General features: G+C 41.8%; 1 protein-coding gene across 1 annotated transcript; it reads right to left on the bottom strand.

Moving 5' to 3' along the window:
* Positions 1-510: 510 nt before the first annotated feature.
* On the bottom strand, positions 511-20,082 carry MINPP1 (multiple inositol-polyphosphate phosphatase 1). The gene is made up of 5 exons (XM_033149180.1): positions 19,461-20,082; positions 13,381-13,578; positions 9,956-10,053; positions 8,885-9,018; positions 511-1,122 (listed from the first exon to the last, which is right to left on the bottom strand). The coding sequence occupies exons 1-5, from the start codon at positions 20,050-20,052 to the stop codon at positions 711-713; spliced, it is 1,434 nt and encodes a 477-aa protein (XP_033005071.1). The 5' UTR covers positions 20,053-20,082; the 3' UTR covers positions 511-710.
* Between the last annotated feature and the right edge of the window lie 7,503 nt (positions 20,083-27,585).

Raw genomic sequence — 27,585 nt, 5'->3', positions numbered from 1 at the left:
GCAGCCACAGAACCACATTATTGCTGGACAAAAGCTACCAAAACAAAACACAAAAAAGACTGAATTATGAAAAGATATTAAGCAGCACCGGTATTCTCCTACTGCTTTACAATTTTGGGGTTGTGCACAATTAGGTCATATTCAGAGCAGACCCATTAAAATTGGTAATTAGTAAAGTCCATTATTTCAATGGACTATTTTGAGTATAACTTAACCAGATGCAACCCTTTATGCCAGGTCTCCAAAATACTTGGCAAAAACCAATTATTTTTGTAAAACATAACCATGAAACCCACCTGGAATCTTATATGAGATGTTTGTACATAGGAGATGTTTGTACATAAGAGGCTGTATTCACAAGTGAATATTCCAGTGAAGCAGCAATTGAGAGCCACAGTAACTTCCAAACTATTCACATTGAATAACTGGCATAGCTATGAAGTAAATTACATTCCAAATGCCATGTGGTTACACCTAGATCATTCTTGATCCTAAAAAAGGCAGCTCTTCTCCAGAAACAGCTTCAGAAGTTTGTTTGAATGTTTTGAGATGTCCTGTATCTTTCTTTTTTGTAATTTTGTTTTTGAATTTCAGAAACAAGTTTATGAAGTTGTTGTTTTTTTAAAGCGTAATGGTACATCTTCCTAAAAAGTAGCAAAAGCAAAAGAGCTACATTTTATCAAACACTTCCACACACAAAAACTCTTCCTCTACTTTGTCCCCTTTACATACAGACCACCTTCAGTAGTATTTTTTGGCATGTTGCACACTTCGGAAAAGTGACAATTTTGAAGGGCTTCATTATAGTGGTTTTTCAGGTCATTGTACAAAGCAACTGTTTCTCCCGTGTGTGGAAATTGCAGCAGCTTCTCGTTGAGCAGTATCTGGATCTTGTACTCTTCCTCTGGAGTTGTGGCTTGATCACAGTGATAAAGCACAAATAACAGGTTTGCGGCATAAGGGACGATGCGGCCACTACGAAATTTCCGATGCATCTGCCTGTGGTAGTTGTTAGCTTTAAGAGGCTCTTCGTCTTTGAAGTAGCCCATGAGAGCAAGGAGAGGTTGAAGGGTTTCTGCATGTCCAAACTGGAGGATCACGGGAGAGGAAATAGGCTTCGAACTAGAAAGTTTAAAAGCCAAGCAAAATATGGTTAGTCAGATGAATCTAAGGGTGGATCTACACATAGGGAAAAAACCACGCTATAAATAAGTCAGAAATTAAATCATTCTAACAAAAGGAAAAGAAACGCTATGGAAAATTGCAGATTATTTTTTTTTACTCTCCTACTCCATCTGGTGTTGCATGTTTATAATGTATTCAAAACACTGTTTTTTGACTAATGTAGCTGAGTCCCATGCAGTGCGGCACAACTACTGTATAGTTACAAGAATTAGCAAACTATGCTACTGTAAAAGAGTTGTTTTACTTTTGGTGGTCTGAACCGTAGAATGGCATTTGACTGCTAAAAAACACTTGGTCAAGAAATCATTTAAATAAATAATAATAATAATAATAATAATAATAATAATAATAATAAAGAATTAGAAGATTACAAAGTTCAATCTCATTCCTGTTTAGAGATGGCCTGCAGTTACAGCTGAGATCATGTGGTTATTGGGGTGCAGTGGAAGAGAGCAATTCTCTAAAGAGAATGAATGGCAAAGCAGATAATGTGCAACTCGCAACTCATCTATGGATGATGCATAAGAAGCACTCACTGTAGTGATTTTTTTGTACACAAATGGCGACTGCTTCATTCATCCTATCGTCCAGGCACAGTGTCACAGTTTATCTTGGATTAGTTTCTCTCCACTGCTACCCACCTGTTTAGAAGGCCATGTTATGGACCTTTCTCCCAGTACAACATACTAAAAAGCCAACTGTTCCTCTCTGTCCTTGTGGCTACAACTCTGGTTCATGTAAGCCCTCTGGCCTTTTCCTCTTTCACATCTTAGTCCTCTCCCGTCTATCGAGAAACCAAAACCAAAATTATTCTCATTTCTCACTGATCTGACCACATTATTTGTTTCCTTCCCTGGCTTCTCATGATCTTCTACAGTCAATAGAAAGCCTGGCCTTCAACAGCTCTCTCTGCCCCTGCTCAACCTATACTTTGACTCCCATTTCTCATTTTATCTCTGCCCATGATCTCCACTCCTCCACCTTGACAGTCAACTGACCAAATGCCTGTTTCATTTCAGATTTTAAGTTTCTACAGCATCTATGCTGCTTATGTAACTCTAATGTACCACGGTGATGATGCAATATAAAAAGTAACGCAAAAGCAGCTGTCTAGTTTCTTCTCCCCAAAACTGTTAATCACTACTATTTATTGTTAATATATTTTTTAGAAAATGTAAAGGTCAGAGATCCCATGACCACGTTACTCATGATTCCATGTGCTCACATTATAGTAAAGCAGAAAGTCAACACCAGTATTTTTATTCTTTGTATGCTTTGAAGTAAGGTTGTGTATTTTCCCCTGTTTTATTGTTTTATCTTTTTGTAAACTGCTTTGAGGTGTGTGTCCCCATCAAGCGGTGTATACATTTTAAGAAATGAATAAATATATTTAGAATTCCAGCTAAACCAAGCTTCTCGGTAATAAGCTTGATAAGATACTTATCACATTACGCTGTCCCTACCTTTAGAAGCTGGTAACATAATCTATACAAAGGAACATACAGGTGTAACTATAATTTGCATTAGGGAACACCATGCTTTACATATGTTGTGTTTTGTGAATGGAATAAACAAAGCCCAGTTCACAAATTCAGGTTTTCATCACAATTAAATGTAAAAACTTTCAAGTCTTAGAATTATTAGCAGCAGCTATGACAAGCATACGAAGGCCGAGCAACAAGCCAAAGCTAAAATACAGTTTTTAATTTAAGAGTGGAAAGTTCTTGGTATTTTAAGTTAACCTGTAACATCAAAAAGGAAATAAAATGCAACTACTTGTTTGACCCGTCCCATTTAGAAGAATGCTTTGAAGTATCCTGTTTCTGAAGTTTAAAAATGACACTTTGACATAATAAAGTACTGCATAAGTTATGTTATATCCTCAGTTCTTTATAACTGGTCACAAGCTTTAAGGAAATAAGATGGATTACCCATTTCTCCAAGAATTCATACATATTTTGTGCTTATGGTAGGGTAGTACAGAAGAAATTTTCCACCTTTTATTTTTTTAAAATCACCATACTGTGATTTAGCAAGCCCAAGAAGTCAGACTAAAAACTGTTTTGACATAAGGAAATGAAGGTAGACAATATCCCCTTTCCCACAATTACTGACCCAATGCAAGCAACAAATACCAAATTTCCTTCGTTCTTTTCTTTATTTTATTAAGAAAACCAACACGAGTGAATTTAGTCTTTGGTCAGGATGAACATTTTAGCTGTTTCATGAGATGCCTCCTTTACCAAAGCCACTGCTTCCCGTAGTCCTTTGCCATGTGGCTAGTGCTTCTTACATGCTTCTTACATTCAGGTTTCTCTGATGCATAGCCTAATAAAGCGAATAAGCTAGGTAACTCCAACATAAAACTCAAATAAATGAAGCCTGTACCAATGTGCTACCACACATTTTTGAACACTGATCAGAAATCAGTATCAAAATTCTGGGAGCAGAAATGTTTCTGCCAACATCTGACACCTGAAAGAACAGCACAAATTGCTTTTTGTTTAGTAAACTATCACAGCAAACAGATCTTTGTTCTTTTACTTTAGGCAAAAGGTGATGTTTGGCATTTTCGTCTGTAGGCTGCCAGCTTAAAAGCCTCGCCCAAATGAAGGCAGTGTCTGACTGGTTTAGAAAGAAGGCGTTTCTCTCAAGCATGAACTCAGGAGTTTAATACCTAATGAGATAGTCCGCTGTATCTAAAATTCTCTAGCTTGTGTAATATGAGTTTGGGAGTAACGTACAAACCTATTCAGTAAAGAGATATCGGAAAACAATCAAATCTGACTTTACATGCTGGCATTTTAAAGTTTTATTTCTGTTTCAAAAAATCAGAAGTGGGTATCCCAAAGTCAATTCAGCAAACAGAGTACTTCGCCACCAAGCTGTCAAGATGTGTTCAGAAACCCTAAAACCTATCCTTCGCTATTGGGTGAGCTACTGCAAGTCACAATACATAATACAGGGCTGGATCGGTCTTGCTCAATCTGGCACTCTCCTGATCAGGCTCCCTCAAACTCGGCCCTCCAGATGTTTGGCCTACAACTCCCATGATCCTTAGCTAGCAGGACCAGTGGTCAGGGATGATGGAAATTGTAGTCTCAAAACATCTGGAGGGCCGAGTTTGAGGAAGCCTGCTCCAGATGTTTTGGGACTTCAAATGCCACCAGTCCCTGTCTAGACTCTACAGCAGAGATGGGTAACCTCCGGCCTACAAGTCTAGTCAGGCCCAGTTTGGTCTATGAGGCCATTTTCCTCAAGCCACACCAACCAGCCCGACACCTGATATTATCTGCGATGTTAAGTGCGGAGCAGGTAGAGACGTGTTTGCCAACAATTAGGAGCCTTATAGAGCACTCTCTATTGTTCCTTGACAAAGCAATGCTTGCTGTCAGTGCAAATCAGCAAGCCTGCAGGGATTGGAGTTCCCACTGGGCCCCATCTACCTGTCACGATGGCCCATGAGAGGAGGTGGGAGCTTTCAATATGGCCCCTGGAAAAGATTCCCCACCCACGCTCTAGAGCAGCATTCTTCAACCTTGGATCCCCAGATGCTGGATTACAACTCCCATCTATCCAGTTAGCTAGTGGTCAGGGATATTGTCATGGTCCAACATCATCTGGGAACCAAAGGTTGAGGAACACTGCTCTCGAAGATGGACCGATGGCATGACTCAGAAGAAGGAAGGTGTATATACCCATAACCAGAGAACATAATCTCAACTTCAATCATAGTTAAAGGACTCCTGTTACTCCTTCTTTGACTACCAAATGCATTTTGAAATGATATTATAACTGGAAGCTACCCTCTCATTTCTAAGCTGCAATGAAGAAGAAAGCTCACTGTAAAACTCAATTCCAGCCATCTGAATGCCTGACTATAGTGGTAGTGTCTTCAGTTCTTGCTTTGCTTCTCCCTGCCCTTCTGAAAAGTATCTGAGAGTGTAAGCCTGTGCGTGGTCTTACTCATACACATGCCTTACTGCGTTCAGTTATGCTTGTAAAGCAGTACTATGCAGGAAGACAAAAAATAGGCAGAAATTGGCAACAAGCTTATAAGGCAACGGTGACGGAACTCGGCACTCACAGCTCAACACTAAATTCTCAAACCAACCCTAATGCTGCCTTACCACCTGTTGGCCCGATGACAACCAAACAGCTCTTATCTGTGTACTGTTCTCAGTAAGGAAGAGAATGTAAAGCATTATCTCTATTCGAACACCAGCTGCCAGCGTCACAAAAGTCATTGGGTTTGCAGGTATAGTTGGACTAGATGAACCTCGGGATCCCTTCCAACTCTGCAGTTCCATGATTCTAACTATGAGGACTGCCATTGCTCCTTCTAAGTTTTCTTCAATATCTATAGCACGCAAGAGGACTAAAAACATGGCCGTGCCTTTGTAAAAATAAACGGAATCCACAACAGAAGCGCAACCATTCACTTCAAAGGGCTTTGAAATGTTCAGTCTGCGTGTTCAGAAGCTGAGGCTGTGGCTACGGTCCACCAAGTGGAGTCTTAACTTCCAATAGGAATCAAATGAGAGAAGCTGTTTTTCAACCACAGGATGAAGTTTTAAAAGTCACTGCGGTTGGGACAAGTCAATTTCTCCCCTAACCTGTTTAGAGCTCTTTAAAATCTTTACAAGGTTATATAATTAAGCATTCCATAAAGCCATTCCAAACAAAGCCAATCCCTAAACACACAAAGATTAATACACACAGATGCATATCTCATATGGTCAATAATAAGGCTGTCTTCTGATGTCAGATAATGATCCCTCCCAGTCACTGAAGAGAACCTTCCTTCCTTCCTTCCTTCCTTCCTTCCTTCCTTCCTTCCTTTCTCTCTCTCTCTCTCTCTCTCTCTCTCTCTCTCTCTCTCTCTCACACACACACACACACACACACACACCTCCACTGATTCAAATACAGTGGTACCTCGGGTTACATACGCTTCAGGTTACATACCCCGCTAACCCAGAAATAACGCTTCAGGTTAATAACTTTGCTTCAGGATAAGAACACAAATTGTGCTCCTGCGGCGCAGCGGCAGCGGGAGGCCCCATTAGCTAAAGTGGTGCTTCAGGTTAAGAACAGTTTCAGGTTAAGAACGGACCTCCAGAACGAATTAAGTACTTAACCAGAGGTACCACTGTAAACCCTTGGTCATAAGGTATTAAGGAATCACAATGCTGAATAACTCAATTGAACTTCTGAATGTTTAAAAGTTGTGTAGAAACAGATTTAAGCAGGCGAAGTGTCTCTTATCCATGCATAGGATAGGCTGCACCTGCTGAAATTCCTTCCTCAGTTAAAAAGCACAGAGGCAGTGCTTTCCTTTGCACATGTTCACTCTATTGATTAAGGCAGGTGTTAACCTTATAATAAACATAACACATACAAATTAAAATTCTAAAGGGGGGATAGCAAACAAGAACCTTGTTCATAAAACTATACAAAGATTCAAGATGGAGAATCCCAAATCCATGGGATTTGTTTTGGAAACATGCATACTTAGGATTGCAGTCTAGGTTTGCCATATATATATATATATATATATATATATATATATATATGAGAGATACTGAACGGAATTGTGGAATAGGACATATCTAGAGATGGGTACTTCTCAAAATGTTACCTTCACATGGAAGAAAATTAAGTTCAACCCCAAATTATAATAGACTTTAAGACTTCAGATGATTTCACAATGTTTTTTAAACATTATTTCATGTTGTGGGAAAGAACTGTTTGCCTCTTGGTACAAGTAACGCTGATTAAATACTCTACTATTCCGTACTAAGAGAAGAAGAAGAAGAGGAGGAGTTTGGATTTGACATCCCACTTTATCACTACCCGAAGGAGTCTCAAAGCGGCTAACATTCTCCTTTCCCTTCCTCCCCCACAACAAACACTCTGTGAGGTGAGTGGGGCTGAGAGACCTCAAAGAAGTGTGACTAGCCCAAGGTCACCCAGCAGCTGCATGTGGAGGAGTGGAGACGTGAACACGGTTCACCAGATTACGAGTCTACCACTCTTAACCACTACAGAGCACATTTTAATAGAAAAATTATAGATTAAAAAAAAATGGCTTGCTATTTTGAAGGAGGTATGAGAATGCTTATTTTACATTAGCTCTGCATACGTTATCTCATCTAGCTGCAGCTTCAATTGGGGATTAGTGGCTGGAAGTTAAACTTATCTACTTGATTCTAGGCGTCACATACGGCAAGTCACTTTGTCTCCCTGTGTCTCAACTCACCCTCCATGGAAGGCAACAGTTGCCCTCTGCTCCCTTGGTAGGATAAACAATGATCAGTATTCAGAAAAAGTTGGTAGGTGAAAGAGGCAATTAGGTACTTTAGTTTACTAAGCTTAGTTAACAGAAACCTATTCAAAATTTAGATTAACATCTTCTGTTTATACTGCCATCAACTGTTAGGAAAAGGAACAGCACTGTTTCACAGAGCTCCTAATTATAGCAAATCTAGACATGACGCTGGCAATTCATAACTGGGATCTCCTGCTGCCTTCTGTTGCTGCCTACAGACTGCCACTATTTTTCAGGAGGGATTCAATAGCTTATGGATATTTAGGTCTGCATAATTTAAAGTGCTCTGGTGCAACAAATCCATTTTATTTTTTATTTTTTTAATGACTTCTTGCAGTAAGGAAAGTGACAGGGAAGTGCCCTAAAAACTGGGATAATTTTTTGGGGGAAGTCATATAGCTTTCTGCAAACAAATCAAAACAAATGCTCACTAAAGAATGGGCACCGTATGTTCTCCACTCATATTAGAATATAAAAAGTTATAGTCATGTATTTGATATCCAGGCATCCAGAAACAAACTGAAGGGAGGTTTTGCCGCAGATTGAAACTGAAGTGGGAAATCAGTCTTAAGTGGGCTGCAAGACAAATAAAATACCTGTGCATACACCTAACTGTGACCATAGCGGTTCAGTCAAATTTAAATGTAGAAGACACTTATTTCAATAAATCACCCTCTTGTTTTGTAAGCATCTGTATCTGACTTTCAGGACTCTTTCCAGGCCACCCCCTCCTCCCTAGGCCACTTTCCCTGCTCTGTGGCCTCAAGTGCTTTTGGCTAGGTAGAATGTGTCCTTGAACTACGATGCTTTGGGCTTGCCTGGCTGTAGGAAGAGGGGTGTGTGTGTAGAAAAACTAGCCTACTGTAGAAAGTTAACATTCAAACTTGTTGCTCTGCCTACTTTTTCTCTGGAACATAGCCCAGAAGGGAATGCAACCCTTGAGCTGAAAAAGGTTCCCCAACCCAGTGCCACATTCCCTGTCCCCTTCTTCCACCACCTGCTACACCAGAGCTTTTCAAATTGCGTGTCGTGCCATGTTAGTGTGTTAGTTGCAGTGTGTGGGTGTGTCGTGTGAATGCTCCCGGGGCTGGAAAGGAGTTAGTTTAACCTCTGGTTAGCTAGTAAAACTGAATTACTGTGTCACGAAATGATGCATGTCTAAAAAGTGTGTCACCAACATGAAAAGTTTGGAAAGCTCTGTGCCACACACACACATTTTGGTCTTTTAAAACATAAAAAAATGCTTACATATATTGATCATTCCACAAATAGCAGCTGTGGCACATTCAAGAAGGTGGAACCATTTTAGTGGCACCCAGAATAGAATCATGAAACAGAGTATGTGTTTTCCCACCACCACCTTTTTACCTTTTACTCTCTGTAACAGCCTGGTCCAAATGTTTGAAGATATCCTGCATAAGAATGCAGCTGGAGCGGCTGTTGATAGGATACCCATAAGCTCTCTTCCAGTACTGCTTCAGATCGTTCAGATATTCAAGTACCTAGTATCATACACATTTAAAAGTTGTTACAAAGAAGGATTATTTTACACGCAACAAGATATTTTAGTAAATTGCAGGCAGGCCATTCCAATGCACACAAACTTTCATATAGCTATTGGTACCTAACCCATCAATATAGATAACCCATTTTCCACCTCAGGCAAAGGGTTCTTTCCTCTTCCCTCCCCACCACCATTGCAATCAGGAGCAAAATGCTTTGGCAGAGACCTGTCTTTATAACACTGCAGTTGCTGCCTCCCAGGGGCAAGCCAGGAACAGCAAACGGGACTGAGCACTGAAGTCTACAATTTAATAGGAATATGAGTGAAAAGGTAGGCAAAGGATTGTTTTACTGGACAGGAGCGAAGTCAATAGGTGCAGCTAATGCTAAAGACATTGGTTAAAAGCCTTGTTAAAAGCAGATGCTACTTTTAGGAATTTAGTGTTCCTTAGAAAGAGACTGAAAATAGCCTATATATATATGCATCTGTTACCCAAGGCGTCTACATGCTCAGGGTGACAAGCTGGAAAGTTGGGCAGAATAGGAGAGGGTATCTAACGAGAGCAGGAATGTTAAATGACACTCCCCAAAACCAAACCGTGGTAGTGGTAGTACCAGTTGTGCTATCACTTGTCCTGCCGCAGTAGGCTGTTTTGGTCAAATTAAATCATGTTAAGTGAGTGCCAGATTTCAGCACATGGGTAGAATTCAACCAGGTTTTCCTCATGGTAGACCACTGAAATTAATGGACTTAGCTGAGTAATGCTGATTAATTTCAGTGGCTCTACTCTTGAGTAAAAACTTGGTTGAATACTACCCGCTATGTCCTATACAATTCTGTGAGACCGAATAATAGTTTTTTTTCACAATACACCGCAACATTCAATTCTCCACTTCTTTAGTTAAGGGGGTTGCAGACGTGTACACAGTACCTACCTTGGCATCTTCTTCACTGAAGAGCGAACACCAGGGGGAGCTAATGTTTTTTATGGCCAGCTCAAATGAGCAAGTGAAAAATGCCACCTGAACCAAATCTGTTGTAAAGAAAAGCAACAATTAGCAACACACCAACAGTGCGTCAGGAAGGATGCCACAAGCCATCAATGAAATGTTTACGCAGAAAGGGAAACACACAAGGACCATGTCAGTGGGGAACGAAACACCCCTTTATAAAACTGCTATGAAGGTATGCAATAAAAAGAGATACAATCTTGGAACCAAGTCCTGCGTATAGAACAAGGCTAGGGAACCTTTTGTATGCTGAGAGTCACATTTCCTCAGGGATAACATCTTGGGAAATGGATAGCAAGTGTGGGCAAGGTCATGATTCTCTCTCGCTCCTGAACTCCTATCCTCCGTACATCAATTAGTCTATGAATAAAAGCTTCCATTGGCTACAACAGAAGCTTTTTTCTAGTCTTATTACTGTGTCAAGGAGGGGCGAGGAGGGATGAGACAGAATGGATCCAAAGGCACCAGGAGCTAGATTTAGCCTGTAGGCAAGAAATTCCTCTATCCCTGGCACAAACAGAGGGGTGACATGAAAGAACTATGCTTGCAATTCCACAAATGGGTCCACTGGTTTATCCGTAGTCTTCTGCATCCCTGGAATCAATACATATAATACACAACAAACTGTAAGCAAAAAGAAATGAGCTAGTGAATGTGGGATTTTTATGTACTTCAAGCATGTTTTTAACATATGATACAAACACAGAATACATGGTGGGTATTAAATATTTGCAATGAAATTATTTGATTAGATTCGTATGAGCAAGAACACATCAGTGCTTGGAGTGTTTTCTGCATGCATGTACTTCTGAAAATATTCACAAACTTGTTCAAAAACTCAACTTAATTAAAACTGTAATTAAAATTTAACTGTATAAATATAAGCCTCGTTTTTAAGGCTGTTAGATGAAACTTAACATGGTAACCTTTCTACCACTGAATCATAATCATATATTCTGCAAAACCCCCAACATGCATCCTATAAGTCAGGGGTGGCCAACTTCCAAGGGACTGAGATCTATTCACAGAGTTAAAAACTGGCAGTGATCTATCCCCTTTTGGGGGGTTCAGGTCATAGTTGTTGAGCTTTTTTTAGGAAGGATAGCCCTGTTTTTTGGGGTTCACATAAAAGTTGTTGATGGTTCAGGTCATTTTAGGGGTGCAGGGCAAAGAAGTTGAGATTTTTTTAGGGCTGCCAAAGTTTTTTAGCTTCTTTGGGGGGGAGCCACTGATCTACCAGTGATCTACCACAGATGTCCAGTGATCTACCGGTAGATCACGATCTACCTGTTGGACATGCCTGCTATAAGTGAATACACTCAGACAACATCTTACTACCTGCTCTTGTTTCAATCACTCTTAGCAGGTTTATGATTAACTAGAAATCATTGTTGCATGTACACTACAGGAAACTCAATATTCTTTAGTTAGTTCAGATGGTCAAGTGAAAAAGGACACCAGAACCCAATCTGTAGAAAAGGCAAGTGACAAATGAAACTGTCAAAACTGCATCTATGCACATTTAGTAACAGGATAATGCTTAGTTACACTCCGTAACAGGAGAGAGATGTTTCAGAAGTTGGAGTTACGGAAGTGTCAATACTATATCATATGACATTGACCTTCTTAACTGCATTTACATCTGCATATCTTAGAGCTCCTCCTCCACCAGTTATGGCTCAAAATTCCTTGCCTAATGAATTCAAGAGTGAGACAGAAAGGACTTTTTATGCTGCTAGAAAACTTGAATTGATGCACCTGCCTTTATCTAACACAAAGAAAACCAGGATACAGTTGTTTGCAGTGGCTCTGGGGAGTAGTAATAATGATACTACCTATGTTCATCCGATAAAAGTATGTCTCTCTCCCCCCACCCTTTGTGTTTGATTGGTGCTTAGTGATGCTCTGTTGTATTTTAAATGGTTGATAGGAAGGATAAAATACTGTAGAATGAAATAATACTGCCTGATTCAGTAAAAGGAGATCTATAATGCAAATGTACATCCAGATGCCCATTTCACTGTTCATCTGTGTCCCACTAAACTGAGTGTATGTAGGTTTTTAGTGCAGACTAGAATACCTAACACCATCTGGATTCACAAAGTTATATGGAATATCTACCACCAGTGCTTTTCTTCTAAAAATATGTTTAGGGGTACTCTCATTTTCCTACTCATATTGAAATACTGCCCCTCAATGAGGCCAAACTTAGATTCACAAAATGTTTAGGGGTATGTGTACCCCTGCATCCCCCCCTGAAAAAAGCACTATCACCATCTGGATCCATAAAGTTTGTACAACAACAGCAGGATGAGGACCTCTCTTTTCTCAAGAAAATACTTTCTTCTTGGTAAAATCTAATGAAGTTAGCCTGTGGCCTAGGAAGGGGGAAAAGGTTGCCACAAAGAACTTGTACATGATAGTTGGTTTCTCATGCTTCTTAAGTGTTTGACCACAAGCCAAAGCATTCCTTTAGGTAGCCCCAAACATCTGCATGTACCCAGGAGAAACAGACTTACGAAGAAAACCACCCACAAACATCCTTCCTCTATGTTTCACCACCAGCTGTTCTTTAAACAACTCTGGCAGAAGTCAGTTCTGGGTAGATATCTGCTGGGCACAGAGAACTAGTTGTACATTTCTTCTAGGCACAATTTTGGAGAAGTTGCAGCTCTTGTGGTAGATAGTTTTAGTTGTTTGCTCTTCCTACAGTGGTTCTTGAAAGGGTGCCGACGCCAGTAGCTTGTGCCACACACCAAAATAAAGCTTATTAAAAGACAATGTTGATAATGGCTCATGACATGGATATTGTTAGTTACTAGCTACAGAGCTTGCTGGTAGTGGATGTTAAAAAAAAAGCACTGTAGCAGTGAAATAGGCATGTGTGCACCATTACCTGAAAACCGCATGCAAGTGTTGATAGGCCAATTCCTTTCTGCATTCCGCACTTCATCGTACAAATTTTCCCAAGCATCTTCAATACTTCTAAGAGTGTGTCTCAATGGAGCACGACTGCTCTCTCCAGGCTACCACGGAAACATGAACTAGGCTTCAGTTTTCGCTCTGCGTGGCACAAGTGTGCATCTCGGCACTTGTGAGAGTCATATAATGCATGCAACTGAGATACTTTGGAATATGTGAACACCAACTTTTAACTTATGTGAACCAGTCCCTAAGAGTGATGAAAATGAAAACAAGGCACTGAAAAAAAAAGGTAAATATTTTATGTCCTCCAGTCAGGTTCAACAGAAGTTAACCTTTAATGCTTTTTCAAGAGATGTTTATGTTTACTGCTTATCTGCTCTTCATAATAACTGAGAACAGGTAGGAAGCTGATAAAAGAACATTACCTGCGTTTAAGTCATTCACTGGTAGACACAAGGTATTTGCAATTTTCCCCACTACTTCCTTCATCTCAGGACCTTCCTTGAAGGCATCCAGCTCATGCATAGCCGTATCATTGTCTTCTATATATTTAACAAATCTTTCACACAGATCAAAAAACCTCATAAGCTTGTCGTTGGTTTCAATTCCTTCTGTCGTCGTGGCTGAAAACGAAAGGTTAAAATGTTAATAAATGTCATAAGTTGCTTTAAAATGGAATATAAATTCGCAAAAGCAAGCATGTTGCAACATACACACTCTTAAAACTAAATAATCTTCTGTCAAACACTGAGTTAAAGGTAGTTGCTTCAAGTAAACTACAGGGGGCATATGCTTTTTTAAAGCATTTTGCACAGAATTTCTCAAAAGGGTTCTGAAACCAAGGGTTCTGTGAAATCCTCTATCAACATAAAACCTTGCTAAATGTAAACTGGACGAATGGTTTGCGGAAAGAATACCGTGGGCTTGATTCTAGAAACAAGGGACTATAAAGTCATCACAGGCAATGGTTTGCCTGACACTATTCAGGGTCCCACTAAAATCAACCATCTGAACGATCCTGGGCCACTCTTATTTTATGATTTCCAAATACCGAGCTCTGCATTTTTCCTAGTTCATAAAATTATGATTATCTTCCCAGTAACTACTTCTGGGTACTTGGAACTTAAGGAAGTGATTTTGCTCAGTGCCCTTTAGAACATCCATTATTCCTTATCTCCCAACTTTGTGCTACAGCTCATTAGCAATCTGAGTGCCCCTTCCTGAAGCCCAGCACAAAAATCTGAGACTGATCTTCCTCTCCCCTAGTTCCTACATATAAACAGAATACACTACCTCAGACTGTTTCATGTGTTTCAACATGCCTATCTTCTGTGAAACAATTAATATGAAAATCTCATGTAAATTTAACTTACTCTGACATCAATTACATTGGTTTTTCAATCTGTTGGTTGCAGTTCTCAGTATGCACTGTTTTTATTGTGAGCGAGGAAAAAATGGCCCAAATGCTGAATATGGCCCAAGGAGCCTTTGGTTCAAGATTAATTTTAACTGCTGGCAAACACAGTACTATCCAGTTACCAACAGCGTGTCTTATGCTATTTGTTTATTTAATACGATTAGTGTATCGCTTAATCATTGAAGTGACTTAAATAAAATATTTTCACTTTATCTATTCATTTTAAATTTCCTTAATATTACTAAAACTTGTATGTCTAAATATACTGCAATATATTTCATATCTGCAATGTCTTAAATGCCAACATTTCCAATCTATACTGAGTATCATGCGAGTTCCTATGCAAGCGTATCTGCCATGTATTATTAGTAGTAAGTGCTACAGTAAGTATCATTTCATACAATAACAAAAGCAAATGCACGCACAAACGTTTTTGAAAATCCAACCTAACCAGGGTACAGGGGGGGAGAGTGAGGCTAACTTTTGAGGATCAAGGTTAGAGAATGATAGTTATAGACACTTCGGCTTAATTCCTGTTGTGGAATAAGATTCAATCAAAAGGTTCTGTGGGATAGCAGCCACGTGTAATATGCAGGAATTCTGTGATTTATTAAATATCCCCAAAAAGTAAAATGGGAAACTATGGCTTTTAGAAAAACAGCTTGAGTAAGCAAAAGATCAATAAAAAATCTGGCTTTACTTCTTCAACCAGATGCTGAACTAGACCAAAATCCATCCAATTCAGCCTACTGTTCCATACAACAGTTGCTTCCGGGAAGCTCATAAAACAGGACACAGACATGCTGACCCTCTTTATCCACGGCTTCTGATATTCTAAGCTACTGCAAGTTCTGAACTTGCAGTTTCCATTAACTTACTTAGCATGGCAAATAGATATTGATAAATGTAGATAGGTGAGGGGGGAATGCCAATTTAAGGATGAATAAAAACATTTAAGGAAAGTTAGGAAACAATTCATAATTTGCCAGTTCTGTTCTGGAAGAATAAACAGAATCTATAAGGCATTTTATGAAAAAATAAAATTGAAATGCTTGCTATTATGAACACAAGGAAAAAGAACATATGGTCCTGATCATAATTGTTGCCGGTTTCTATCAGTCTCAGGAGCCAATGTAGGAGTGTGCCTTCGAGGATAAAGTTGAACCGTTGGGAGAGATACAGAGTCTGCTGTGGCTGTAGAGACCAATAAGGGAGAGTCATGTTTTATTGCAGCTGGCGCAGATGAAGGATTCTGGCTGTGCTGATGCAGGTGTACTATGGCGTTTCTTCTCTCTGTGCTCCTCCGAGTGGTTATTCCTCCTCTGGTCACTGCTGTCTGTCTGTCTTTCTCCAGGCACCTGTAAACCTGTCTGTCTTTCTCCAGGCACTCCAATAATCTGCAAGGGATTCCCATACAACGGGACTGATGTTGCCAGCCTTTGTGTCATGTTGGCAGCCATCTTTGTTAATGCAGACTTGGTCTGCCAACAGGTCTAGTGACAGCTCCCTGTTGGGGATCCTGCCATCTTCCATTCTGTGTACATGACCAAGCCAGCAGGGATGTCACTGAGACAGAACTACAAACATGCTGGGGATGTGGGCTTGGGAGAACACACCTTTATTTGAGACTGTGTCCAAAATCTACCTGATGCAACGCATATGGAAGGCATTGAGGCATCGCTCCTGGTGGGTATGTTACCCATGAACTTACTTCCATAAAGCAGCCTGCTTAACACACAAGCCCGATAAGAGCTTCACCTTGGCATTGGTTGTTAGCATCACATTCTCCCATACCCCTTTGAATAGGGAAACCATTGCCGTAGCTGCCTTGCCAATGCGCTTGTCCAGCTCAGCATCGATGGAAAGGTTGGTTATGGTGGAGCCCAGGTAGACAAAATTGTCTACCACCTCAATGCTGATGCTGGAGTGCTGGTAACATCTTGACCCAAGATGTTGATCTTCATCAGGGTGGTGGTGAGGCCAAACTCCATGCGAGCTTGGACAAAACTGTTGACGAGTCTTTTCAGAGCTTCCTTAAGAGTGTGCTGTCAAGGCTGCATCATCTTCAAACAACATTTCGCAGATAAGAACCTGCCACACTTTTGTCTTGGTGTGGAGACGTGTCAGGTTGAACTGACCTCCACCTTGAACGGTGATCATGATTAGGCCAGGCACTCCTGAGCAGACCTTGTTAACTTCACTTACTCTGTGTGATATATTCCTGGCATCCGCTCCTGACACTGTGGTGATACATGTCTTGTGGCATGGATCCTTGTTTTCAACACTGCAAGAGAAGGCTGTGGAGGTGTGTTATGAGGGAGAAAACTGAGGCCGGCTTTCAGCACTTCTGTTGGGATTCTGTCCTGTCCTGGGGCTTTACCACATGCCTGAGAGTTGATGGCATTCCTTAGCTTGCCAAGGGAGGGAGAGGAATCTAGCTCTTCCAAGATAGGCAGAGTCTGGATGCTGTCAATTGTTGTGTCAGATAATTGTTGTTTTCCTGTGAGTACAGCTCTTGATCATGCTCTGCTACACCTGCTTGCTGCTGTAATAATCTCTTCAGAAAAAGTTTTCAGTGGTGCAGTTTTCCTTACTAGTGGTCCAAAGGCTGCCTTCATACATTTTGTGAGTGTTAAACAACCACCACAAAAGGCTGGTATTAAAAGTTAGCTGTGCAGTGAGCCGGAATAATATTAGATAAGCATATTAACTATGATTTGAAAGTTCTGGCCAGGTCTTTTTTTAGGAGAGGGACCAGTACCACACATGGAGGGGGCCAAAAGCAACCCTTATCAAGAGAAAAGGGCTGGGACTGGGGCATCTTAAATAATTATCCAACCCCCTAAGTTCAATCAGGGTTTAGACCCAGTTTTGGCACAGAAAGAGGAGAGAGACAGGGGAAATGTGCCCCTGTTAATTCTCCTCAACCTCTCAGCAGCTTTCAATACCATCAATCATGAAATCCTTCTGGAGCAGCTGCCCAAGTTAGGTGGGTGATGTTGCTTTGAAATGGTTCCAGTCCTATTTGGACGGTCATTTCCAGTGCATGATGCTTAGGGAGTGCTATACAGCCCCATGGAGCCTTCAACGTGGAGCTCCTCAGAGTTCGATTTTATTCACCGTGCTGTTTAGGGCCATTCCGTGAAAAATGAGCCTGATAAGAATGCTAGATGAGCACTGGACTTTGGTGAGGAAGATTCCAAACGTGCAGTCTAACCATTTTTTTAAAAGCTAAAGACAAAAGAAGTTTATTTTATGGACCTTCTTTTCAAAAGTCCACCCACGTAGTCTTCACAGAAGTGTTCAAATTAAAAGTGTCCCACCCGTGACAGCATTTTTTCCTTAATTTTGTATCGTTAAATTTCTTAAACTTAATTCCTGATTGCATAGTTGTAACCAATAAACATTGATTTAAACAGATATGCTGAGTTTATCATTGAGTCACCTCCCAACTCACAGAGTTTTTCCATAAATCAAACTTATCTCAAGCTCCATGTCCTTTTTTTGTCCCACCCGTGACAACACTTTTAACATTTAATAAAATTGTCAAAAATATCCATAAAAATAATAAAACATTAGTAAAATGTTCAGTATCTTATTAAGAACATAGTTTAAATTTTGGTTGTTAGTTTTTATGTATATTTACATTGTTACACATGTGTGAATACCAAAAAACATGGTCAAAGTGTCCCACCCGTGACAATGGAATGGCCCTTTACATGAAACTGCCGAGTGGTGTTATCTGGCATTTTGTTGTCAGCAATATGCTGATGGCACACAGCTCTGCTTCACATTTACACATGCAGGGTATGGTAGTGGATGTGCTGGATTGATGTCTTTCCTCGGTAATGGACTCGGCGAGAGACAATAAACTGAACCTCAATCCAGATAAGAACGAGGCACTGTTAGTGTGTAGTTCCCTAGAACCGATGGATGGGAGGTTGCCTGCTTTTGATGGGGTTACACACTCCCTCTGATGAAACAGGTATGCAACTTGGGGGTATTTCTGGTTCCTTTGCTGTCGCTTGAGGCTCAGGTGGCCTCGGTGGCACAAAGTGTTTTCCATCAGCTTCAGCACGTGGCCCAGGGACAGGGATAACCTAACTTCTGTGGGGCTCACATTTGGCAGCCAGGTTGCTCATCAGGGCAAGACCACTTGAACATATAACACCAATCCTGGCCCGACTGCACTGGCTGCCAATTAGATTCCGGCCCAATTCAAATTGCAGGTTTTGACCTATAAAGTCTTAAATGGTTCAAAACTGCAATACCTTCAGGGCTGCTTCTCCCCATTTGAACTGACTCAGACCCTGCAATCAACATTTCAGGACTTTTCCATGAGAGGACCAGAGGGTGGCAACACAAGAAGGTGCCTTTTCTACAGTGCCTCCCAACTTACAGAATGCTTTCTCCAGAAAGGATTGCATGGTGCCATTATTATATATATTTAGATGCCATCCTGGCATTGCAAGGCAAAACCTTTCCTCTATAACTAGGCCTTTAACTATCTGTGCGGCCTTTTAGAAGTGGATGGGGTATGTTTTAATTTAATTCCTTTCCTCTTGGTTTTAATGTACCTGTATCTGCTTGGGTTGTGTGTTTCATATTGCAAACCTAGGCTTCTCTACTGACAACCTTGTCATACTGAATTCAAACTGCTTTCACGCGGTGCATTTCATTTTTATGCTTTTTCTTTGCCTAAAGTGCCTAATACATGCAAATAATAATAATAATAAACAAAAATAGTAAGTGGGGTACATTATTGCCACCTCGGGGTCTTTAAATGGTCCTGACCTCTGCACCCACACCCCATAGTACCATCAGCTATCATGGGCTATCAAGTACCGGTAAATAAATAAAAATACTTAACTGAAAGTAGAAATTGTAGAATCACTTTATGGGTCATAAGAAAGTGATTTTAAAAAACCCTGCTATTGAGACATTTCATTCGGAAACTGCTGGACGGAGCCAAACAGAGGACGATGACAGGAGGGTGTCCCGCCCCCACTAACATAAATCCTAGCTAAGCAGAAAAAGCAGAGAATGGGCGGCTTGCTGGGAGTGGGATTTATGCGGGGTTACTCTCACCATGCTTTTGGGACGTGCCCTGCCGCTGGCCGCCGACCGCCTGCCGAAGCCCTTCGCGGAAGGCGGCGGCGCTGTCCAGGCACCGGTGCTTGGAGCTGCTAACGAAGGCGAAGCGTCGGTTCCGGGCCAGGAGGCTGGGGAAGCGGCCGGCGAGGCGCCTGGCCAGCATCTCCATGTCGCGGCGCCCCCGAGGGGCCAGCTTGCCGTCCATGTCCGGCCGGAGCCACATGGTCCAGCGCGCCAGGCGGGAGGCGGCGCTGGCGTTGCATTTCCCGGCGTTTCCCTGGACGAGTCCGTGGAGGCGGCCCAGCTTCTGGATCTGCTTGCGCGTCGGGAAGCGGGTGCCGTGGCGGAAGACGGCGCCGAGCTGCAGCGGGGCGCAGGAAGCCGGAGGCAGCGGGAAGCCCGGCTGCGGCGGCCCGAGCGACAGCGGGTCCCGCAGGAGCTCCGGGTGCAGCTCCTCGTAGCGGGACTTGGTGCCGAAGTAGGGGCTCAGCCTCTCGGCCGCCGCCTCCGCCTCCCCCTCGGCGGGCCCCGGCGCCAGGAGGAAGAGAAGCGGAAGCAGCAAGAGGCAGACGTCGGGGCGCAGCATGAGAGCGGCAGGGAAGCGGCTTCTCTTCTAAGAGCGGTGTCCGGACCGCATCCCCGGTGCAAAGCGCGAAGCACACGCAGGAAGTCGAGTCACAGCGCACGCCCCCTCCGCGCTTTTCCTTTCCTTTCCGCTGATTGGTCGGCGACTTGCCCTCACCCAAAATGGCCACCTCGCCGCATGACTTCTAAACGCTTTAGGTCACTGCCGCCCTCAAGCAAGATGGCGGTTGTCCCCGCCATCCTATACACAGTGCCGAAGTGGCGTTCAGCCTCCTAGGGGGACCTGCTTGCTGAGAGAGGCTGAGGAAGCCTGACGAGTTCTTCCCAAAGCTACAGGGCAGCAGAACAGAAATAAGCACCCCTCTACCACTATCATAAGGGACGCGGGTGGCGCTGTGGGTTAAACCACAGCCAAGGGCTTGCTGATCAGAAGCAGAGCTGTCAACCTTCCTTTTTTTTGCATTGGGAAACGGCCATAGCTGTCAACTTTCCCTTTTTTTGCAATGGGAAACGGCGCTGGAATAAGGGAATTTCCCGTAAAAAAGGTAAAGTTGACAGCTATGATCAGAAGGTTGGAGGTTCAAATCACCGTGACAGGGTGAGCTCCCGTTGCTCGGTCCCTGTCCTGCCAACCTAGCAGTTCGAAAGCAGGTCAAAGTGCAAGTAGATAAATAGGTAGGCCTACCGCTCCAGCGGGAAGGTAAATGGTGTGTTTACGTATGCTGCTCTGGTTTGCCAGAAGTGGCTTAGTCATGCTGGCCACATGACCCGGAAGCTGTACCAGTAACTCCTTGGCCAGTAACGCTAGATGAGCGCCACAACCCTAGAGTCGGACTCGACTGGACTTAATGGTCCTTTACCTTTTACCACTATCATGCATTCTTCCCTTTCCCTTGTTCCCTCAAGTCCATTCAATGCCTTGGGAAGGCGGAATAATTGTGCAGAATAAGCACACAACCATATATCTTACTAAGGGTCTTTTTAGAAATACTCAAACGATAAAACAATGCTGCTGCGAATCCTAGTTATTATAAGACTGCTATGATTGCAGGTTGAATGGACTTTGGCTGATGCCAATGCTGTGATTTTATATGTTTAGACTCCCCCACCTCCCACCGTGGCTCAAAGTAGCCTATTGCTCATATGAAGCTGGGGTCAAGGCTGAGTGAGTGGTTAACACAAACTTGCAATGCAGTCCAGTCCTAGTATCCTCATAATCTGGGAAACCTGAGGCTGAAAGATTTACAGCAAACATGCAGTGTAATTTCTCTGTAATTACCTGACATTGTTACATTCTAAGGAACATCTAGGTCCTTACTCACACTATAGATGATACTGGCAAATTGTGAAAGATCTGGTGGTGTTGCCTTTTAAAAAAAGATGCAAGGAATCAGAGACAATTCCTGGTCTGAGAGTACCCTGGGCAGGGATCTGAGATTCTCACCCCCTCCACAGAGGGAAGAGCTACTCTTTATGGCTCCCAGTACGTTTCCGAGCACAATTCAAAGTGTTGGTGCTGACCTTTAAAGCCCTAAACGGTCTCGGTCCTGTATACCTGAAGGAGCGTCTCCACCCCCATCATTCAGCCTGGACACAGAGATCCAGCGCCAAGGGCCTTCTGGTGGTTCCCTCACTGTGAGAAGCAAAGCTACAGGGAACCAGGCAGAGGGCCTTCTCGGTAGTGGCGCCCTTCCTGTGGAACGCCCTCCCATCACAGGTCAAGGAGATAAACAACTACCGGTACCTGACATTCAGAAAATACATGAAGGCAGCCCTTTTCAGGGAAGTTTTTAATGTGTGATATTTTTGTATCTGATTTTTGTTGGAAGCCGCCCAGAGTGGCTGGGGAAATCCAGCCAGATGGGCGGGGTACAAATAATAAATATTATTATTATTATTTATGAATATTCTAGTACCTGCTATACCTCAGCCACGCTCCTACAAAAAACAACAAAACCAAAAAAACCAAACATCTTGGGGAGGGAAGAGCGGAAACTGTATATTGAGCATATGCTAAATTTCTGCATCCAAGCTACAAGATTCCAAAACAACAACAATGTGCAGTGATTCATACACATTGACGAGAGACTTCTCCTTGGTAGCGGGTGGGGGAAGAGCAGGGGAAATACTGAGGCTATCTAATAAGCAGAGTGCCAGCTCATAGAAACTAACCAGATTGCTGTTATTAGCAGGCCACAAACAGATTATTAAGCATTGCAAACATCCCTCCCTGGCATCTTGCAATCAATGGATAATTTACATACAAGGCGGATAATAAGCATGGAAAAACTAACGTCAGTGTTTAAAAATAGAAGCAGAAAAGCCAGATGAAGTCTGGCTAGCACCCTGAGTGGGATGCTTCAAATAAAGAGCTGTAATGTGATACCACAGACAGAACATGCATTTATGTCTCAGTGCAATTGTCTCTCTTTAAGTTGTCAAATAGCATGCCCAGCAAACTAGGTATCATGTCAAGGTACTCAAAAGACTGCTTTGTGCCACGTGATTCTGTCTTTCTCTCAGGTCTTTGGAAGAGGCCCTTGTCCACCTCCTACCACAAATAGAGGTTGGTGAGAACATAGCAAGGCCTTTTCCATTGTGGCACCCAGGCTTTTGTGCCCAGGAAGGCCCAGCAGCTGGCCCCATCAGTGTTTTCATGCCTTAGACAAACACTTTTATTTTACCATGTTTTCACCTAGAGCAGAGATGGGGAACTGGTGGGTTTTCAGACACTGTTTGACTACAACTCCCATCATCCCTGACCACTGCTTAGAGATCTCTGAGTGATAGATCTCTGAGTGAGTTGCAGTTATTTAACATTAGCAGCAAGAAACTTACACCCCACTGCCCCATAATTGACACTGCTGAAATGAAGAAAGCTCAGGTGGGGATTAACCAAGGGAGGGGTTTGTGTGGAAAGAGTGTAAGCTCAATTCAGTTTTTTAGAAAGCAAACCAACCATGGCCCTTCAAATTCCTTAATTCTTGGCCTCAGAATTCTTTAATTTGAAGTGTTACACCAGGCTCCAGCTGGTGGAGTGGGATTTTAGTTTAAAAAAACCACACCCCAAAAAACAGTAGATCCCAGAGACCTAATGTCTGAATGACTCTGCTCTATGAAAACAAGAGAGGACCCAATACAGTCCTGAGATGCTCTGCCACACACTCCTACAGTGAAGCTTCTGCTTTCGTGTGAGGAAAGAAGGTGGTGGCGGTTTTCTTCTCCGTGATCTTTTATGGTTCCCTCCCTTCCTCTCTACAATCTCCCCAGTATTTCTATTCTCTCTCAGATCATCAACTTTCTCTCTTCCCTTCCCTTCGGCAGTTCCTATAATCAGTGCTCTTTTTCTGGGGGGATGCAGGGGTATGCATACCCCTAAACATTTTGTGAATGTAAGTTTGGCCTCACTGAGGGGCAGTATTTAAAGATGGGTGAGAAAATGAGAGTACCCCCTAATTTATTTATTTTTTAGGGAAAAAGCACTGCCTATAATAGTGAAAAAGGGCTGTGTTCCAGGCATCCTAGAGGAAGTTACTCCACCCACGGCTACTGAAATATTGCAAATTGATAAAATAGACAAAATATGTACCAAGCAATTAAAAACCAAAACCAATAAAAAGCATGATCCCATATGTCTTTCTTTGACACATAAGGTTTTTTTAAAAAAATAAAATAAAATAAAATTCACTCAGATCTCCCTTCATCAAAACTACTAAGACTGCAGTCCATATGCTCTTTTATTTGGAAGCAAGTGACATGGAAATAAAAGCAGCAACAAAACATCAAAGAAACACCACATTTCCCCCATCCTATGCAAGAAGAGCTATTAGTTTTGTGCTTCAGATACCTTTTGAAAACATTCCTCTTTTCTCAAGCTTCCCCAAAGGTGGGCCCTGTCCTTTTGGATTTTATGATGGTGTACTGTATTGCATTTGTATTTTTCTATGATGTTGTTTTTAGTGGCTTATATAGCTGGTTTTATTGCACATTTGGGATCTGTTAAAGACTGTAGAGATTTTTAATATGAAGAGGTTTAGAAATGGTCTTAAATAAACAAACAAAACACTCAGTACAAATACAATAAGAGTTCCTTGTGCTGAGGACCTGGTGAGTGACGGTGATAGAAGAGAATGACTCTAATCCTACACTTTTCATTAAATATGTAAAGTGGCTCACACCATTTGGAAGGGGTTTCAGATACTGAACTTGAGGGTGAAGAACTGTCTCAAAGAGACAACTCCAGTACCAAACACACTTTTCCTTAAAAACTACAGAGCAATGTGAGTCAGTGACTGAGAAAGGCACACCTTTAATTAGTGCAGAAAGGGAAGCAAACAGAAGATGTTAGGAAGAAGTGGGAGGTATTCACAAATACATCACCACTGTGTACTGTACTCTGAAAGAAGATGCAACATTAGCAAAGCAAAGGTAGCATTTCTGGCAGAAGGAAAGTTTGATCATCTGTTTTGAGTTCACGTGGTTCTGAGTCATGTCTCTTTCCTATTCTGTCTGTGGTGTTGGGTAATCTTTGCATTTATAAAATGAAGTAATGAACAGATCATCACATTTCTTTCCCTGTAACTCTGAATGAAGGGCAAGCGCTGAACAAATACATGCAGATTTGAGCACAAATGTTTTGGAAGCATCTGGGCTTGTTGTGTTACAATTCCAAGGAATAATGAAAGACCCTTTAGATGGCCTAATTCAAATCAGATTGAACAGAAAGGCAAATGTATCAAAGACTGGTGCAAAGACTGATTTATTATTATAAATGTGTTTATTGGTTACATTTGTATCCTGACTTGTGACAGTTAACATAATATAGATGCAAAAAAAGTGTAATAAAATACAAATAAAAAACAAGGCACATAAACAAACACAACCAGTAAAAGCCAATTTGTACAGATCGGCATCAATCCTAAAAAACTTTGGTCAGCCCTCATGCATGTTCACTTCATCAAATCTGGCCCTCTCTGAAAAAAGTTTGGGCACCCCTGATAATCTATTAGTTACCCTGGCCCTTCAGAACTGAAGGGAAGCCCACATGGTCCCCATCCATCTGCCAGAGGACTCAGAGGCAATAGGACACCGTACTACTTCTTTTACAGAAAAAATACGAATGATCCATGGTATGAGGAACAACTAGGCCCAGCCCTTGGCTAGAAAAATCACATCTTCTTCCACATCCACTGCCAACTGTGCTACAACTACCAGGTGCGCTGGGACTGCCAAACCGAGGGACAGTCTGGCTCTATTTCATTGGCCAAATAACTTGAAGCCAATGATAATTTTTGTTACCGACTCTAATCATGGCAAGTGGGTGGCATAATTAAGTGTATCAATAAATATATTAAGCTTTAGAAGAAAGTCAGCTTTACGGCTCCTGAGTGTACTAAATCTTTCACACAAACACACAGCCAACCACATGCCCAGTGCTTCAACAAAATTGTTGCATCGCTTTCTGCCCAGCCTAGGGTAACCCTGCTTTATACTAGTGGGGACATGATTCATACTTGGAAAAACACCTGCGTTTTTATTGCTTATAGACCTATTACTGATAAGGCATTCCCCCCCACCCCCCGTGCCTTCAGTTTGCATTCAAGCTGGTGCAGTATGGGTGTTTTAAAAATATGTGCCTGCAGGTGTCCCTGAAAAGAAAATATAGTCTGATGCTAATATAGCAGCCACATTTTTTGTATTTTCCTCCATATCAAACTTTTGAAAAAGATCTGTGGCTAAATAGGGATTGGAACCAATGTCTCCTAGTCTGATTATGGGGCATATTTAAGGCACTTCATCTATCTTAATAAGACCCGTCAGGTGAACCTGAGAGTGAATGGAGGAACATGTTAGTGACATGGAATCATAGAATTGTAGAGTTGGAAGGGATCCCGAGGGTCATGTAGTCCAACCCCCTGCAATGCAGGAATCTTTAGGCCAAAATGGGGCTTGAACCCATGGCCCTGAAAGGAAGAGTATCATGCTTTATCAACTGAGCATTATGAACAGAGTTCCAAACATCTTGCTCTTTTGAAAAATTGTTGAACTTATTTCCCATTTTTTTGTTTCCTCTTGCTTGATCTTCCCCCTTTTATTTATACGGACAGGTTCCAATGTGGTGTTTTGAGCCAAATCGTTTAAAAAAGCATCCTCTGGCAGATTCCCTGTAGTTTAGATAAGTTTCTAAACTAACTCAATTTACATTCTCTTCCTCAAGGGTACTGGTTATTTTTTTTGTCCCTGGCGCTGGCATTATAATGGGAGACACGTCAGCATTAATAAAGATTAATGGTAATGTACTTCCTAGCAGGGACAATGCAAGCACTAAAACTCAAAACCTCTTTCCTCCTCCCAGTGCTCTTCTTACTGATCTTGGTTACCCAATGTTAATAGTTCCATTAACCTTTCTTATCTTTGTGCTATCAAAACATCAGTGATTTATGGCATCTTTTCATTGGGCTTTCCTAACTCCTTAAATGTTCGAGCATGCTGGGAAACACCAACGAGTTAACCTTATCCCAATGTGCACCGGAGATATGATTTACAAGCATTCTGAAGGGACTGGATAGGGAAGAGTTATTTATACACACAGTGCAAAAGCTCAGGAACGTCCAACGGATGTATAGGTTTAAAGTAGCACTTTGAACTCATATGGGCCATTGCTCAGTGGTACAAAACCTGTCTTACATGCAGACGTTCCCAGACTTAATCTCTGGCGTTTCTGAGCAGGGCTGGGAATGTCCCCAGTCTGAGCTAGATGGAACAATGGGTCTGATACAGTATAAGGCAGCTTTCTATGTTCCTAAACAACACCATTTTCTGCTGGTACCATAATCACATCTTGTTGCAGTGGGGAAGTGTTCATTCTCAAAAGTAAAAAAGTGAATTAAATAATTTGAAATTAAATCTAAAAGTGGCAGGGGGAGGACATTTAATTTTCTCAGTAACACTATAATGCATCCCCCCCCACTTTTTGGGGGTAATGATAGTTTTTATTCACTCTCATCTTTAAACTGTTGAACATGGTTCCATTGATATATACTTACAGTGGTACCTCGGTTTAAGAACAGTCCTGTTCATGAACGATTTGGTTTACGAACTCCGCAAAACCGGAAGTAGTGTCCCGGTTTGTGAACTTTACCTCAGTATAAGAACAGAATCCGAACGGTGGAAGGGCACCGGTGGTGGGAGGCCACATTATGGAAAGTGTGCCTCGGTTTAAGAACAGATTCAGTTTAAGAACGGACTTCTGGAACGGATTAAGTTCATAAACCAAGGTACCACTGTATTTGTTTACAATAGAGCATATGACATATAACAATCGCATAAAATGAAAAATGCAACAATAAACACTCAGGTTCCTCCTCCCCTTTTAGCCAAAAAAATCCCTATGGATTTCCTCACAGTGTTGTTTTCAGCTTTTTATGCAGAAACTCACCTCAGGTCAGGTTAATGGTTAACAGACTTGATTTCTGATGATGTCTGAGAAACTTCTTAGAGTAGTAAAAAACTTCTCCAGCCAGACCATACTTCT

Source organism: Lacerta agilis, chromosome 5, assembly GCF_009819535.1.
Source record: "Lacerta agilis isolate rLacAgi1 chromosome 5, rLacAgi1.pri, whole genome shotgun sequence".
NCBI lineage: Eukaryota > Metazoa > Chordata > Lepidosauria > Squamata > Lacertidae > Lacerta > Lacerta agilis.
This window is presented reverse-complemented; position numbering and strand designations above follow the sequence as displayed.